This window comes from Capra hircus, chromosome 15 (genome assembly GCF_001704415.2).
Source record: "Capra hircus breed San Clemente chromosome 15, ASM170441v1, whole genome shotgun sequence".
Taxonomy (NCBI): domain Eukaryota; kingdom Metazoa; phylum Chordata; class Mammalia; order Artiodactyla; family Bovidae; genus Capra; species Capra hircus.
The window spans coordinates 43,853,539-43,869,911 of NC_030822.1; the positions used below are offsets into that span (position 1 = coordinate 43,853,539).

General features: G+C 46.9%; 1 protein-coding gene and 1 pseudogene across 1 annotated transcript in view; both read left to right on the forward strand.

The window, feature by feature from the left end:
• The window catches only part of SPON1 (spondin 1), a 311,073-nt gene that overhangs the window by 279,970 nt on the left and 14,730 nt on the right, over positions 1–16,373 (forward strand). The window contains exon 7 of the mRNA XM_018059584.1: positions 10,817–10,881. Coding sequence (XP_017915073.1) covers positions 10,817–10,881 — 65 coding nt within the window. The remainder of the gene's footprint in view (positions 1–10,816; positions 10,882–16,373) is intronic.
• On the forward strand, positions 6,049–9,664 carry LOC108637678 (annotated as a pseudogene).

Consider the following 16,373-nt stretch of genomic DNA (forward strand, 5'->3'; position numbering starts at 1 on the left):
TGTGGTAACAGAGGCACACAGAAGGCTGGCCTTTGCCTCAGGTCATGCCTGTCCATCAGGGTGATGCCCGTCCTCAGAGCTTACACCTGCCAGAGACAGGTGTGGGTGCAAGGGCAGTGGGCAGGACCAGGTGGCTCTCTCTGATGGACCCTTCCTCTCCTGAGTCAGAAACACCAAGCTGCTTTCACAAAACCATCTTGCAGGAAAATTATTATCTCCGACGGGCATTATGCAATTTCCCCATCAGAATTACAGGCTGTGTTTGAAAAGAAATAAAAAGAAATTGAATTTGAAATGCTTCTGTGAAACCACATCACCTTCTTGCAGGTCTGTTAATGGGCTTCAGATACCTTCTCTGGCTTTGAAATAGCTGATCAGACAGTAGCTTATGATGGCAGCAGCTTCCAGGGTGCAAGGTGGGCTCTCGGCACTTATAAACAGTCAGCCTAGGTCACTGGGGCGTCCATCTGAGGTAGACTCAGAGCCTTGCAGCTGACTGTGGGTCCTAAGGAGGCCCTATCCCTTCCTCTTCCTTTTATTAGTGCCAGGTCTCTGGTTGGCACTCTCCACAGCTCACCCAGTGCCCACTAGCTTAGCGCCCACGTCTGTTGGTGTCACTTTACTCAGCTCTAGCTCCGCACTGTGCCATAGAGTCCTGGGATTAAAAAAGATACCAGACACTGCCTAATCATAGCCTCTCATTCAAACAGCAAAGACTGGGACCTCCCTAGTGGCCCAGAGGTTAAGACTTCTCTTCCAATGCAGGGGATGTGGGTTCAATCCCTGGTTGGGGAACTAAGATCCCATTTGTCTTGTGCCCCCCAAAACCCAAAACAAAACAGAAACAATATTGTAACAGACCCAATGAAGACTTTAAAAGTGGTCCACATCAAAAAAAATCTTTAAAAAAAAGCAAAGATTGAGCATACTCTAAACACTGATAGTACAGCAGTGAGTGAGCAGAATAGACAAAGCCTTTGCCCATAGAAAATGCCTGTTCTAGTAGGGGAAGATCCATGATAAAAAGTAAGAAAGCAAAATACACGGGATACTGTGTGCGTTAAGTTGCTTCAGCCGTGTCAAACTCTTTGCAGCCCTATGGACTGCAGCCTGCCAGGCTCCTCTGTCCATGGGGATTCTCCAGGCAAGAATACTGGAGTGGGTTGCCATGCCCTCCTCTAGGGGATCTTAGTATACCAGATGGTAACAAATGTTATGGAGAAAAGACAATCAGATAAAGTGAGAGCAGAGTGCCAGGTTGAGGAAGGGGCAGGGAATTGCTATTTTGAACAGTGTGGTCAGCAGAGGCCTCACTGAGAAGGTGACATTTGAGCAAAGACATGAAGGAGACAGAGGAATGAGTGCTCTAGTATCTAAGAGGACATCTCCCCAGGCTCAGGGCACTGCAAGTGCTAAGTGTGTCTAGCATATCTGAGGAGATACCCAGGTGGCTGAGGCAAAGTGAGCAAGAGGGGGAGTAATAAAAGAGGAAGCTGGTGAGGTAACAGGGAGGCAGAGCAGATCATGAGGGGCCACGGGGGCCATGGCCAAGGTCCCCATTTCCTGTGCAACGTGACGCCGTTAGAGGATTTTGACCAGAAAAATGGCATGATGCAGCTACTGCGTGAAGAAGAGCCTGGAAGAGGGTGAGGGAAGAGGCAGAGAGACCAGCCAGGAAGCAGTTGCAACACATTTAATCCCAGCTAATGATGATGCCACGTGGCTTGGACCAAGATGGTGCCAGGGACACAGGGAGGTGCAGTCCAGCCCCTGCTCCAGCGATGGTGACACACAGTTATTGGCTCAACAATGCATTTTAGAAGTGCAGTTGACAGGTGTGCTGAAGGATCGGATGTGGAGTGAGAGAAGCATCAAGGCTGATAAACTAGAAGGATGGCTCTGCCATTCAGTGCGATGCTTACAATGAGAAAAGCCAGATTTGGAAAGGAGGGCAGCTTTACTGGTGGCTCAGATGGTAAAGAATCTGCCTGCAATGCAAGAGACCTGGGTTTGCTGCCTGGGTGGGGAAGATCTCCTGGAGAAGGGAATGGCTACCCACTCCAGTATTCTTGCCTAGAGGAGCCCTTGGACAGAGGAGTCTGGTGGGCTATCATCCACGGGGTCACAGAAGAGCTGGACACAACTGAGTGACTACACACACACACAGGTTTGAGGAGGGGAAGATCAAGAACTTGGTTTCAGACACACTGAATGTGAGATACCAATTCAACATCCAGATGAAAGTGTTAGGCAGCTGGTATACAAGCTGGAGTTCAGATGCGGGGATGAGGGGAAGATGACAGTTTGGGAGTCTTCAGTATATACATAACTCATATTTTAAGGCATGGGACAAGAGAAATCACTAAGGCAGTGTGGCTAGAAAAGAGAAGAGCACAGAGAGCTTGAGGCCGGGGACACTTCAGTGTTTGCAGAAAGATGAAGAGGGTCAGCACAGGAGGCTGAGAAGGAACGAGGTGAGGAGAAAATGAAGAGCCAGCAGGCGCTAGACCAGAACCTGTTTCAAGGCAGAGGGAGTGAGCAGCTGTGTCAGATGGTCACGGAAGCTACAAGCTGGGCGCTGACCTTTGGCAGGGAGAGAGGCGAGTCTCACTCACTTCCTGTGAGAAAGGGGGACCACTTGCCTGCCTTCCTCAGAGGACTATGGTACAGCCCACAGGAGACCACAGGCAAACTGTAGAGCTCACTGAATGTGAGCTGTCTGTTTTTATTTATGACCCACTAAACCCAGAACCTGTTGAAATGATGGGAGGACGTGTTAGGCACAATTGATTTTAAAGATGCTTCTGGCTCCATTATCGCCTCATAAAAAGGCTCATTTCCTGCTGTTCCTCACGAGGACACTCAAGCAAGGATGAAAAAGTCCCCCTCAGAGGTGGAAGCCATCAGGACTGATATTTTTTATGGGTGGTTAGTGGAAATTCTGGGAAAGGGTAGAAGCAAATAACGGAACCAAACACTGCTCACTGAATCTTTACACAAGATGACAGGTGCTGCCCTTCCAGAGGGAATCGGGTGACCCTGTGCCTCACAGCAAGGGCTCTGTAGAGAAAACTATCAACCAGGGGCAGCCATGGTCTCACTGAAAAGCCAGCAGAAGTCGGGGGGTGGGGGGTAGGGTGGTGAGAGGGAGCTAGAGAGAAGGAATCGTGAGGGAAAGTGGAAAGAGTCTGAGCTTTGGAGTCAGGCATGTCTGTATAGGAACCACAATTACTGGATGGTCTTTACAAGTCACTTGACCTCCCTGGCCCTCAGTTTCCTCATCTGCAGAAGGAAATGGTAGCGATTCCCAAAGGTTTTCCTAAGAAGCGAGCTGATATATGGGGAAACGCATTTAGGGTCATTAGCTTCCCTTCCCTTTAGTAGCAGTGGTGTCTCTCCAACTCAAGGACCCTGTCCTCCCCCTTCTTTGCCAGAACCAGTTCTCAGGACAGCATTAACATGGACAGCATTGTGAAACTGTTTGAGAATCCTTCCTCCACCCCCTCCACCCTCACCCATGAGGCTGCAATTTTCAGAACTCAGGGTAGGTTAGGACATGCCCTGAAGGACAGCAGAAGCCCAGTGGGGGGTGAGGAGAGGGAGGAATGTGGGGGGCAAGAGGCAGGTGTGGGGCCTTTTCCAAGTGAGCCTCACCCTCCTGCCCCCTCCGCCTGCATTCACAGGCTGACAAACATGGTCTCCAGAGTCAGGCTGAGGTTTGAACTCTAGACCTGCCATTGACTAACCTGTACCTAATTTGGCTGAAGAAATGTGTTTCTGAGGATTAAAAAGTATATACCTTCCTTGCAGATGCGTCCTAAGAATTTAATGAGATACTGTGTGCTAAGTTGCTTCAGTCATGTCTGACTCTTTGCGACCCCATAGACAGTAGCCTGCCGGGCTCCTCCATACATGGGTTTCTCCAGGCATGAATACTGGACTGGGTTGCCATTTCCTTCTCTAGGGAACAAGATACTAGATATCAGGTAATTAGCAAGGTGCCTGGCACCTAGAAACTAGGTTCCTGTGGTCATTGTGTGTTTCTACTTGTTTCTGTTCATTCTCCTCTGTGATCATGGATTGCATCCCATTTCTCTTCTTGCTGATCTAGGGCAGGACCTGCGATGGTGAGGAAGCTTAGCTTTAGTGCTGCCTGGAGCAGAGAGGGCCTTAGAATGAAGAAGCAGGTTGTAGTTCAGGACTGCGAGACAAAGGCAAAAGGTAGGAGCCGGGAAGGTATAGGAACAAAGAGGAGGTGAAGAGTGATGCACGTGGAGGTGACAGCCTCCCGTGTTACTGTGAGCATGGATGAGATGACCGAGCTTTCCTGCTTCTGGAGCTGGTTCTAGAGGGCATGGACGGTCAGTGTGGGGTAAGGCTTGTTTAGACAAATGGCCTTGGCCCCCCAGAGCCACGTTCTGCCTGTCTGCTCTGCTCAGACTTGAAATTTCTTGATATCCATGTGATTTCTGCCTCTGACCTGTCCCAGACCTGTTTTCACACTGCACAAATCCCCCTTTCTCCAAACCTGACCTCAGCCTGTGGCCTGATTTAGGCTGTGTGATTTCCATTTGGTTCATGCAGAAGTGTGAGTACAGCTGTAAGACCATCAGTATGTTTACAAAAGCAAAATGAAAGAACGCATCCCTGTGAAGGTGGACATGAGTACCCTGTCCTTTCTTGGAGGACTTTTATTTTAATTGGCATAGTTCTGGGAAAGTGCTAACATCATGCAGATGAGGTGTGAACTGTGAGTGCCCTGAAATACTTTGTTTGAAAACGCTCCTGTGGGAGATAAGGGCTATAAGGATTCTTGAAAGATCCTTTCTGGGCCTTAGAGACTTGTTAAAGGAGTTTTTCATCTAAGTCTGAAGTTTGGGTTACTTGCTCTGAATTTAGGTCCTTCAGTCTTCAGAATGTAAAATACCTGGTCCCCCAGTGCCCCATCCAAGGCTCTCCCAGCTACACGAACCTTTAAATAAGGGGACATTCTCCTGAGGCTTCATGGCTTTGCAGCTGTCACTGGGTACTCCATCCTCTGTACTCAGGTGGTACAAATCAGTTCTAATACCAGTGTGGCCTAAATGTGAATAAGAATAGGGACTTTTCTTGTGGACCAGTGGCCAAGACTTCTCTCTACTAATTCAGGGGAAGCAGGTTTGATCCCTGATCAGGGAACTAGATCCTGCATGTTGCAACTAAGACCCAGTGCAGCCAAATAAATAAAAATAAATATTTTTTTATCTAAATAAAGAAAGAATAAGAATAGTAACTAGTATTGATGCTAATACAGGCATAGGATTAGCACATTACTTGAATTAGGTCATTTTGTCCCCATAATAACACTATGCGGTAGATACACTTTTTAACTCAACATTTCAGAGATGAGAGAGCTAAAGGAAATCAGTCTCACTAAAGGACACAGAGCTAGTCATGGTGCCATCAGGGTTTGAATTCAGGTATAATAACTAGGGCTTATGTCCACAACCACGCTACTTTCCTGCCTGCTGGATTAGTAAAGATGAAAAAGATTGATAGTATCCAGTGTGCCCAAAGTTGTAAAAACATTGGCACACAGATATACTTGAAGAAGTATCGGTTGGTACAGACATTTGGAGGACAGTTTGGTAGGTGCCACCAAAATTGTCTATTTGCTCCGTTGTTGGATCATTCTTGGAAGTTTATGACATATAAAGAAATACATTCACAAGTGTTCAGTAGAGCATCATGTATAGAAACAAATATCCACCAATAATGCCAGTTAAATAAGAGAACATCGATGCTATAGAATTCTACACATACATCAAAAAAAAAAAAAAAAATGATGTGGCTTTGCTTTTCTACCGATTTACTAAGTATCCACAGCACTTGGATTTGGCTGTGAAGAGGCCAGACTCTCTCCAATCCTGAAGAGCTTTGGTTCTACTTTAAGAAAAATATTTAAGGACTTCCCTGGTGGCCCAGCAGCTAAGACTCTGCACTCCTGATGCAGGGACCCCAGGTTCGAGCCCTGGTCAGGGAAATAGATCTCATATGCCACAACTAAGACCAGGTGCAGCAAAATAAATAAATGAAATAAATATATTTTTTTAAAAAGAAAGAAAAATGTTTAGTTTCTCAAATACATTTTTCCAAACGGTTCCTGTGCTCTTATTTCTTTGGATAACACAATCAATCATGCAGAAGGTATGTAACCACAAGATGAAACAATGGACGGGAAAAAGCTGTTCTAAGGCCTGCACACATGGACGACCATCCTTGGAGCCTCCGTGGCTCTAAAGATACAGATGGAATGCCAGTACCATAAACAAACACTCGTGGAGAGCCTCAACAATTCCTGAGTTGTATACTAGGAAGGCAAAATCAAGGTGTCATTAGTTGCAACTTGACAACTAAGGTTTCATTGTAATACAAGTTATGTCTGCAGGGCCAGGCAGCTAACCTAGTGCTCCCTTAACTCCACCCACATTGACTTTTTAAAAGTATTATTGTTTTTATTTATTTGGTTGCTCTGGGTCTTCCTTACTGCATGTGGGCTTTCTCTAGTTGTGGGGCGTGAGGGCTGCTCATCGCTGCAGCGCGCAGGCTTCTCACTGTGGTGGCTTCTTGCGGCAGAGCGCAGGCTACAGGAGTGAGGGCTTCAGCTGTGGTAGCTGGTGGCTCTAGAACACACAGGCTTAGCAGTCGTACAGCATGGGCTTAGTTGCTCCGCAGCATGTGGGGTCTTCCCAGATCAGGGATCAAACCCAAGTCCCTGCACTGGCAGGCAGATTCTTATCCACTGCACCACCAGGAAAGTCCCTGCTTTTTCTAGTAAAGTATTTCTTCAAGGGCAAAAGGACTCTCATCAGACAGTATCTCACAACTTGGATCTCGTGCTTGGATTTCTTTTTTCTTAGTCTTGACCTGGCTTACCCTAATTTGAGGATCTCAAACGCTCTCAAAATCAACAAAAGGAAAGCTCAGATGCCATAGGTACCAACAAGGAAAGTTTTTCATGATATGATAGTAAGGGGAAAGTGTAAAAATCATGGTGCAGAATGAGATTTCAATATGATGCAGTTTTTGTGGGAAAGGATGTATCTAATGTTTATGCACACACACACACACACACACACACACACACACACACATGCACGCATGCACGTTGTACCTAAGTATAGTAAAAGATCTGGGCTGATATGTACCACACTGTAACATTCTAGAGAGGGAGGTGGCAGAAGGCAGGATAGATGCTAGAGTGGAGTGCTCAGCATTTATACTGTGCTTCTGTGATGCTAAATTTTCCCACAAAAAGCGTGTATTATTCTGAAATTAAAAATCAAAGAAAAAAACTGGATGATGCAGGCCATGTAGGCAAAACTTGGGAATTAAGAAATCGCTGTGGATTCGGCAGCAGGTAGAGGACATGGTCAGGATGGCCATGGTTGCTGGGTTGGTGTGGAGACTCCTTGAGCAGGTCTCTGGTCTGCTAAGGAGGGGTTCCCCCAGAGCACACCGGCCACACTGCAGGTGACAGTTCATGAGGCTGTAAATCAAGGTATGGAGGAGGAGATGGAAAGAGCTGGGAAGGTATTTCTACTTGGGGAAGAAGTTGCCCTGTACGATGGGGTTAGTCAAGGCCTGTGGAAAAAATATGGAGATAAGAGGACCATAGATACTCCCGTATCAGAGTCGGGTTTTGCTGGAATTGCTGTAGGTGCAGTTCTGGCTGGGTTAAGGCCCATTTGTGAATTTATACCCTTTTATGCAAGCCATTTACCAGCTTATAAACTCAGCTACCAAGACCTATTACACGTCAGGAGGCCTTCAGCCGGTGCCCTTAGTCTTCAGGGAGCCCAGTGGCGCCCCAGCAGGCGTAGCTGCCCAATACTCACAGTGCTTTGCTGCCTGATATGAGCACTTCCCAGGCTTAAAGGTGGTCAGTCCCTGGAATTCAGAGGATGCAAAAGGACTTATTAAATCTGCCATTCAAAAAAAAAAAAAAAATCTGCCATTCAGGGTAAGTCCAGTGGTGGTGCTAGAGGTGAACTGATATATAAAGTTCCTTTTGAACTTCCCCAGGAGCTCAGGCAAAAGATTATCTGATCCCTATAGGAAAAGCCAAACTAGAAAGGCAGGGTACACGTGCAACCATAGTTTCTCATTCAAGACCTGTCAGCCGCTGCTTAGAAGCTCAGCAATGCTATCTAAAGAGGGACTTGAATATGAGCTGATACATTTGCAGACCATCAGACCAATGGACACTGAAACAATAGAAACCAATGTCGTGAAGAGCAGACACCTTGGAAGGGGGCTGGTCACAGTTGGCAGTAGGAGCTGAAATCTGTGCCAGGATGATGGAGGGTCCTGGGTTCAATTTCCTGGATGCTCCTACAGTTTATGTCACTGCCACTGATATCCCTGTGCCTTATGCAGATTCTAGAAGACTCTGTACCTCAGGTTAAAGACTTCATATTTGCAATAAAGAAAACACTAAATATCTAGTTTGGACTTGAATTTCAGGTCATTGGGATTTACTTAAAATACTCGCTGACACTTCAGCTGGACTATCCTGTAAGACCTTCTGATTTGTAAAATTATCTCTAAAAGCAACAACGGATGTTTTTATACTGGGAAGAAGTTTAAATGTGTTTGTGGAAAAGCTCTCCACTCTTCTGCCCAAGTTCCATGCTCTTTTGGTCTGCTACAAGCAGCCGAGTTCTCTGAATAAGATTCACGTACAATTTTACCCTCTCGCTAGAAGGACAAGGTTTAAATGTGGCAGAGTCCTGATGAAAGAGATACCCAAAAAATGATAACTTAAATGTAAAAATAAAAGCATACAATCTACATTTGCTGTTAGACTGTTTTGATGAGGAATAAAGGAATTCCTACTTTGAAAAAAAAAAAAAAGGAAGTCAGCATGGAATTTACGGGGAGCTGTTGCAGGGTTTAGGCAGGCAGTGAATGTGGTCAGTTCTGCACCAATGTGGAGGATGGTCTGGGGAAAAGTAAGAAGACACTGGAGCCAGGACAACCAGTGAGGAGACCATGGAAGGACTTAACAGATGCTAAGGCTGTGGACACAGTGGATCTTGGCGCCTGGCAGCTGTGAGGGGGTGAAAGGCAGAGAGCTGCAGGCAGCTGGGGATGTGCTCAGTGGGGCTGCTGGAGAAACAGCCATATTCTGGGGGCAGCTAAAGAATTCAGTGTGGGACACGTATGAGCTGAGCACAGGAAACCTCAACCACAGGGTCCAGCTTGGGCCTTCAGGAGACAGGTCACCTCTCACACGTGACTTCATGTCAGGCAGTTTCCCTTGATCACTCAGCGTATGTGTCTTAGGAGTGAGTGAGGGATACAGTGTCAACAAATGAAAGAATCTCCCAGGAGAAGTGTCACACACTCTGTTGGAACTTGGAAATGCTCTCCCGGCAGACCTGTGAGTGTGGGCATGTTTATGTATTCACAGAGTGTTTCTTTTGACCAAAAGGGGGGACCCCCCACCAGGGAAGCTTGAGCTCGGAACAGGCTTCGAGCTTCTGGGGAGAGGGGGTACCCTGGGGGCCTCACCCACCCAGTGGGTGCCCAAGCCAAGCTGAGTTACTGTCCCCTCTAAGGTATCTCCCACTCCTCCATCCTTCCCTGGCTATAGACTAGGTGCTCCAAACCAGAGGCTGTTTATAATCTTTGGGCCTAAGCCTGGAGGCACCTCTGACCTCCTCATTGTATATAGTTCCCTCAGGGCTGTGGGATTTTCTGGGCAAGGTACCCACCAACTAAGGAGAAGTTCACCAATTCATCCCAAATATGTGCTAGGTACCTACTGCCAGGAACAACTCCAAGGACTGAGGCAGAGCTGTGGGCCAGCGCAGCCAGTCTCCGCCCTCCTGAAACTCAGAGACCGTTCAGTTGGCATCAAAGCTCTTCCTGCCCCTGCCAGTGACATTCTGGGCTTTCCTGTGGAGCATGAACAGTGCTGTCTGACCACTGCTGGACCCAGGCCGGGGGAAGGCAGGCTCTCGGATCAGCTGAATCTGCTCTGAGGAAACCCCCACCAGAGCTGAACTTGGGCACCTGTGGAAGCTTACACTTTGAAAAGCATATGGAAACCCTCAGCCCCAATGTGTTATTGAGAATAAAATCCCAAACCAACCTCGAAGTGAAGCTAAGCAAGATTAACAACATTCTGATTTTTCTCCCTCATGTTGGTGATTAAGGCTCTCCTTCCCAATGTTAATTATTAGATTCTTCTTCAAAAAATTCTCTTAGGTTCTCAAGCTTTAAGGGTGCCCTAGACATTGCCCAAAGCAAAATAGAGCAGGATAACATGAGTGGCCCAGGAGCGTGGGGCTCAGGCTTCTCTTTGCCCTCCTTGTCCAAGGGAGCCTGATCCAGTGTGTGTAGTCTCGACGGCAGGGGAGGCCATGGGGGTGACGCTCCTCGGGGTTAGGTGTGGCTGGAGCAGACCCGCCAGCGCCTGGACGCCGAGAGCATGGGCTGCCCTCCAGTTTGGACACAGTCCGGCCATCCCCACCAGAGGGCAGGTCAGAGCCTGGCTCCCAAGGGGAAGGGTCTGAGATGGAAACCTCAGGTGTGGCTCAGTGGGCCCGTTGGTGTTCAGCACACACCAGGTACCCTGGACACAGCCCCTCCTCGCAGGACTGCCGAGACTCCAGGGTGCCCCCACCCTGGGGCAGGCTGTCTCCACACCTGGGTAGTTAGAGCCTCTGCAGCAGGTAAGGGTGTGGGGTGGACAATGTCACCATGTCAAAGCTGTCTTGCTCCCTGAGCCCAGCTCTCCTCACTAAATACCTGTGATTCTTCTTTACAGAGCGACGAGGTCCTCACCGTCATCAAAGCCAAAGCTCAGTGGCCAGCCTGGCAGCCTCTCAACGTGTAAGTAGCAACACCCTGTCCAGCCCCCGTCCTGGCCTTGTACTTGGAGCCGCCCACCTATTGGCCACCACATGCCAGTCATGTCATACAAGTCGGTACTGCCTCTTAGGTGAGGTGCACTGCCCACTGCCCGTGGGTAGAGTATCAAGTATTTCCACTCCTCGGGGAATGCGGGCTTGGTATCTGTGTCCCCCGTCGCTTGAACATCAGAGTATCCAGACATTGGCGGTGTTAAGAACACGGTTAACTATAAGACATCAGGGGGAGAATTCTGCACTGAGATATAAAATTGAGGGTCACCAAGGCGTGGGAAACAATCAACACCAAGGACGTGGATGACAGAGAGAGCCAGAGAATGAGAGTCCAGGGCTTGGAACGGAGTCCCAAGGGAGCTCTAACATTTAATGCTGAGGAGGACTTGCCTGCAAAGGAAGCAAAAACAGAGTAGCAAGGAGATTAGGGAAGGAAGCTCGGGATCAGGGAAACTGAGGAAAGAAAGCATTCACAGAGACAGCGGGGAAGTCCCCGGTGGTCCAGTGGTTAGGACTCTACGTTTTCACTGCCAAGGGCGAGGGTTCATCCTCTGGTTGGGGAACTAAGATCTTGCAAGCCTTGCAGTGTGGCCAAGCAAAGAAAAAAAGAGAGAGAGAGTGACCAGCTGTGTCCAGTGTAGCTAAGAGATCAAAGAAGGTTGGAGCTGCACAATGCCCATTGGATTTATCAACATCATCAGTGACCTTACTGGGAATCCTTTCTGCTGAGTAATGGGGAGAGGGGACACAGCCTGGAACAGGGTGAAATGTGAACAGAAGGTGAGGTTATGGAATTAGTGAGTGCAGACAGCTCTTCTGCGAAGTTTGCTGTGAAAGAAGAGAGACTGGGCAGGAGAGATCTAGGAGAATGAAAGAATCGATGGAGCTTTTTTCTTTTTTTTTTTAAGATAGAGGAGACTTATTGAAAACTTGAAAAAAATATTTGGGGGCACCTTCTCACCCTTCACCCACCCCTCAGACTTCCTGGGACCCTTGTGAAACAGGATTGATCCATGGCAAACGCCGATTTCCCAAACTCCCAAATCTTCTGCCCTCGTGCTACCAGCTTAAGGGAAAGGAATTTTCCTTTGGTTTTCCCATACCCCAGTCTCCCCTTTCCTCTTCCAAATCTCATTAGGAAGTCAAATTAGGAAGCCTACATGCAGCCAAGTTTTGCTTTGCAGAAACAGCCCTGCCCCTCCTTGTGAGCCTGCTCGATTGAGGTTAATGGGATTCCAGCCTCCCTCAGGCCAGTGGAAAGCCAGGCTGACCTACTTTGTGAGGTCCTGCCCGGCGAAACTGACTTGTTTTACAATGATCTTCATCTTTATCCCCAGGACCACTTCTCAAAGGACAGCCATGAATGAACAAATTAGCTGCTGACTTGTTTAGCTCAATAAATCAAGCTGCCGCTCCAACAGCCCAGAGCACAGGTAGAGACCAGAAAGACAAATTCTGAGCAAAACGCGCATCCTTCATGGGTTCCTCCAGTACCAGAGTAGAAAATGCCCAGCTTTCCTACAAATCAGTGCTGAATTTTCACCACCCAGTTCTTCCAGTGTAATCTGTTAGGAATTACTGAACCTTTTAAAAATAATTTTTATTCCCTTTCTTATAATGTGTCCTGTAAATCATCCCCTTAATTATTCCCAGCCATTCTGTTTAATTAACATATGTTTAGTCAGATTTGTTTGCGAGAAAAATGAGAGGTTAAATAGAGACATAGTCATCACCCTTTCCAAAAATCATGCCTCTGGAGGGTCTGTGCTCCCTTACTCATTTCAGTCATGGTTCCCAGGGGGCCAGACGCATCTCTCTCTCTCTCTCTCTCTCAAATCAGGGCTAGAAGTTTCAGAGCCCTCCAGTCTCCTGGAGAACCTGCCCAAGTCCACTAATTTCCTCAGGATTGCAAAAAAAAGACTGGCGTTGAACCTGAGAAGCCAACAGTAGATCTAAATGGGACAGATGGACCTGGAGCCCTGGATGCCTCCAGGTTATATACAGTTTTCCAGGGTAGAAACTTCAGGGAAACATTTCTCCACCCACACAGAACTTCAACTTAGTGAATGACTCTGGCGCTCCCTAGTGTCAAGATTGAGTTTCTGCAACTTTGAAAGCTCTGTATTGGAGATTATTTGAAATGAACAGAAGGGACAAAATGGGACTTGAGTCTCACTGACGGTTGTTGTTCAGTCGCTAAGTCTGGTCCACCTCTGAGACCCCATGGACTGCAGCACCCCAGGATCCTCTGTCCTTCACTATCTCCTGGAGTTTGTGCAAATTCATGCCCATTGAGTTGGTGATGCTAACTATCTCATGCTCTGCCGCTCTGTTCTCCTTTTGCCTTCAGTCTTTCCTTGCATCACAGTCTTTTCCAATAAGTCAGCTGTTTGCATCAGGTGGCCAAGTATCAAAGCTTCAGCTTCAGCAACAATCCTTCCAATGAATATTCAAGGTTGATTTCCTTTAGGATTGACTGGTTTGTTCTCCTTGCAATCCAAGGGACTCTCAAGAGTCTTCTCCAGCACCACAGTTCGAAAGCATCAATTCTTCAGCGAGAGTCTAACTGATACAGATCTGTAACTTAGATTGGTATAGTAAGTCTAGATTGGTATAGAAAGACCATAACAATCCTTAATTGCCTATTTTCTTTCGTCGTGTTTTTGAAAGTTTTGTTTAGAAAAGCCGAATGAGAAGGAAATCCACATTTACCAAGTCACAGTATAATGCCAGGCATGATGATAAGCAGTTTCCTCACTAAAAGCCCTGGAGTGGGTCTGAGGATGCGCCCATTTCGCAGATTAGTAACTGCAAAGGGAGGTGAAGTCAAAGCTGCTGCCACTCCCAGCAGTTTCTTCCAGTCCCCTTTGTCCACCCCCCCACACACACACACCACGCTGCCTCTCTGAATGTAAAAAGACAAAACGTATCTCCATGCCTTCATTTTGTTTTCATTTTTCTGGCATGAATTATCCGTGTATAACTTTCGTTCACTATCAGAATCATCAGGTTTTGCTTTTGCAGATTTAGACTAGCTCTGTAGATGCTGTGCTCATGCTCAGTGGCCCAGCCCTGTCTGACTCTGTGCGACCCCAGAGACTGTAGCCCACCAGGCTCCTCTGTCCATGGGACTCTCCAGGCAAGAACACTGGAGTGGGTTGCCATTCCCCTGTCCAGGGCGCCTTCCCAACCCAGGGATCAAACCCACATCTCCTGCATTGGCAGGCAGATTCTTTACCACTGCGCCACCTGGGGAGTCTGTCCGCACTATAGATATTAATATTTGTCAGTCACACTAGAGGGAGACACTTTTTGCCAGCACATCATTCTTCCGTTCTATTTCAACGTTGTTGTTTCCATTATGCAGATGTTTTTGGTTGGTAAATTATTCAATTATTTTGTGATTGCTTTTATAGTTTCAAAGCTGAAAAAATTAATGTTTCTCTAACAGATCAGAACACTTGACTTCTTTCCTATGATCTGGTTGTTTTCTACTTAGCCCTGAGTTTTTGTTGATTGGGGGAATTTCACGTGTGTGATATTAGATGTGACTCCTATATATTTTTAAACTGCAATTACATTATCCCAACCCCACTTGCTGCACGATCTTTCCTCTCCCTCAGAGTCCTTATCTAAAGATTCTGGGCTCTGCACTCTGGGCCACTGATTTACATCTTTGTTTTTCTGTTTTCTATTTAGATTTCACTTGTTTGTTTTTGGCTGCACTGTGTCTTTGTCGCTGCATGCAGGCTTTCTCTGTGCGCAGCGTGCAGGCTTCTCACTGCGGGGGCTTCTCTTGTTACGGAGAACAGGCTCTCGGGTCCGCGGGCTCTGTAGTTGCCGCACACAGGCATGAGGAATCTTCCCAGAACAGAGATTGAACTTGCGCCCCTTACACTGGCAGGCAGATTCTTAACCCCTGGACCACCAGGGAAGTCTTTCTTATCCTGAATATTACACCATTTTAATTATCATGCTTCATAATATATTCTGATACACAGTATGGCCAGGACAACTCTCTTTGCCAGAAAAGTGATAAAAATGTAAATCCCAGGAAGAAAAAATAAGATCAAATTAACAAAACACTATGCAGGGCTTCCCTGGTGGCTCAGAGGTTAAAGCGTCTGCCTGCAATGCAGGAGACCTCGGTTCAATCCCTGGGTCAGGATGATCCCCTGGAGAAGGAAATGGCACCCCACTCCAGTATTCTTGCCTGGAGAATCCCATGGACGGAGGAGCCTGGTGGGCTACGGTCCACGGGGTCACAAAGAGTCGGACACGACTGAGCAACTTCACTTTCACTTTCATGTATGGAAAGACATGGAATATAAGAAAAGATGAATAAGAATTTTTATTATGAATTAAAGAATTCTGATCATATCTAACATTTCCTAAAGAAAATTCACATATATTTTTTATCATTTCCATATTTTAAACAGCATTTTTAATTATAAAAGTAATAAATACTTTGAGGTAATTTTAAAATTAGACCTGAAGGCCAAAGCAAGTGCAAGAGCTCTATATTCATTTCCTAGATTAACTCATTTATTTCAAAAACCATTTGAGGAGAACCTACTACATGATGAGTTCTAGACCAGCCCCTGGGATACAGCTATAAACAGGACAAAAAATGATCCTTACTCTTTTGGACAGAGAGAAATTAAAGAAGAAACTCCAAGGAAAGAGTGAGTTCAACATGCTCTGGGCAGGTACACCAGGGGTCCTAAGCAATTCGAGACAGGAAACATTTCCTCCAGAGCATGTCATGTAAGCAAGATGTGACTGAAAATATTAGGAAACCATTCCCAGACTTTTAGACATTCAAATTTACCATATTACTCAATTACCATATTACCGGGTGTTTCGTGCAGGGAATGGTTGCCCCAGAACTTCCTATCCCTTGAAACTTACCAAGGCCTGGAGGATACCTCACTCAGGTACAGATCTGGCCAAAATGCACTAGCAGAAAATGATTTGTATACACCTTGTACAACACAGAATGTTCTCAGATGGTTACATCCTTCAGCTGGGCAGAGTATCAGGGTGGTGTGTCAGGTGAGGTTTGGTTTGTGCTGGTTTGGTTTCTCCACCTTTGGATTTCTGGGCAGAGCTGTTTTGGTCCTCTTGGGCTGTCATGATGTAGCGTCATCCATGGGGTACAGGACATGAAAGAATCACCTGATCCACAATCACATGCTCAGGGAGATGGGAAGGTAACAGGTGTAGTGGTTGGCTACTATGAAAATGGAAGAGGAGCCTTCCTCTGAGGCACTGCTGGACTCCCGAGGGGTCAAGATCCAAGCAGTCCCACTCTGCCCACATGCCCATGCTCTCTGCCAGGCAGACCCCAGACCATGTGCTTTTAACCCCTAAGTGAGCAATACCACACCTCCCCTGACTGCAATTCTTGTAGATACCAAGTCTTCAAAGAAGCTGCTCAAATCAGTGACCTACATGCCA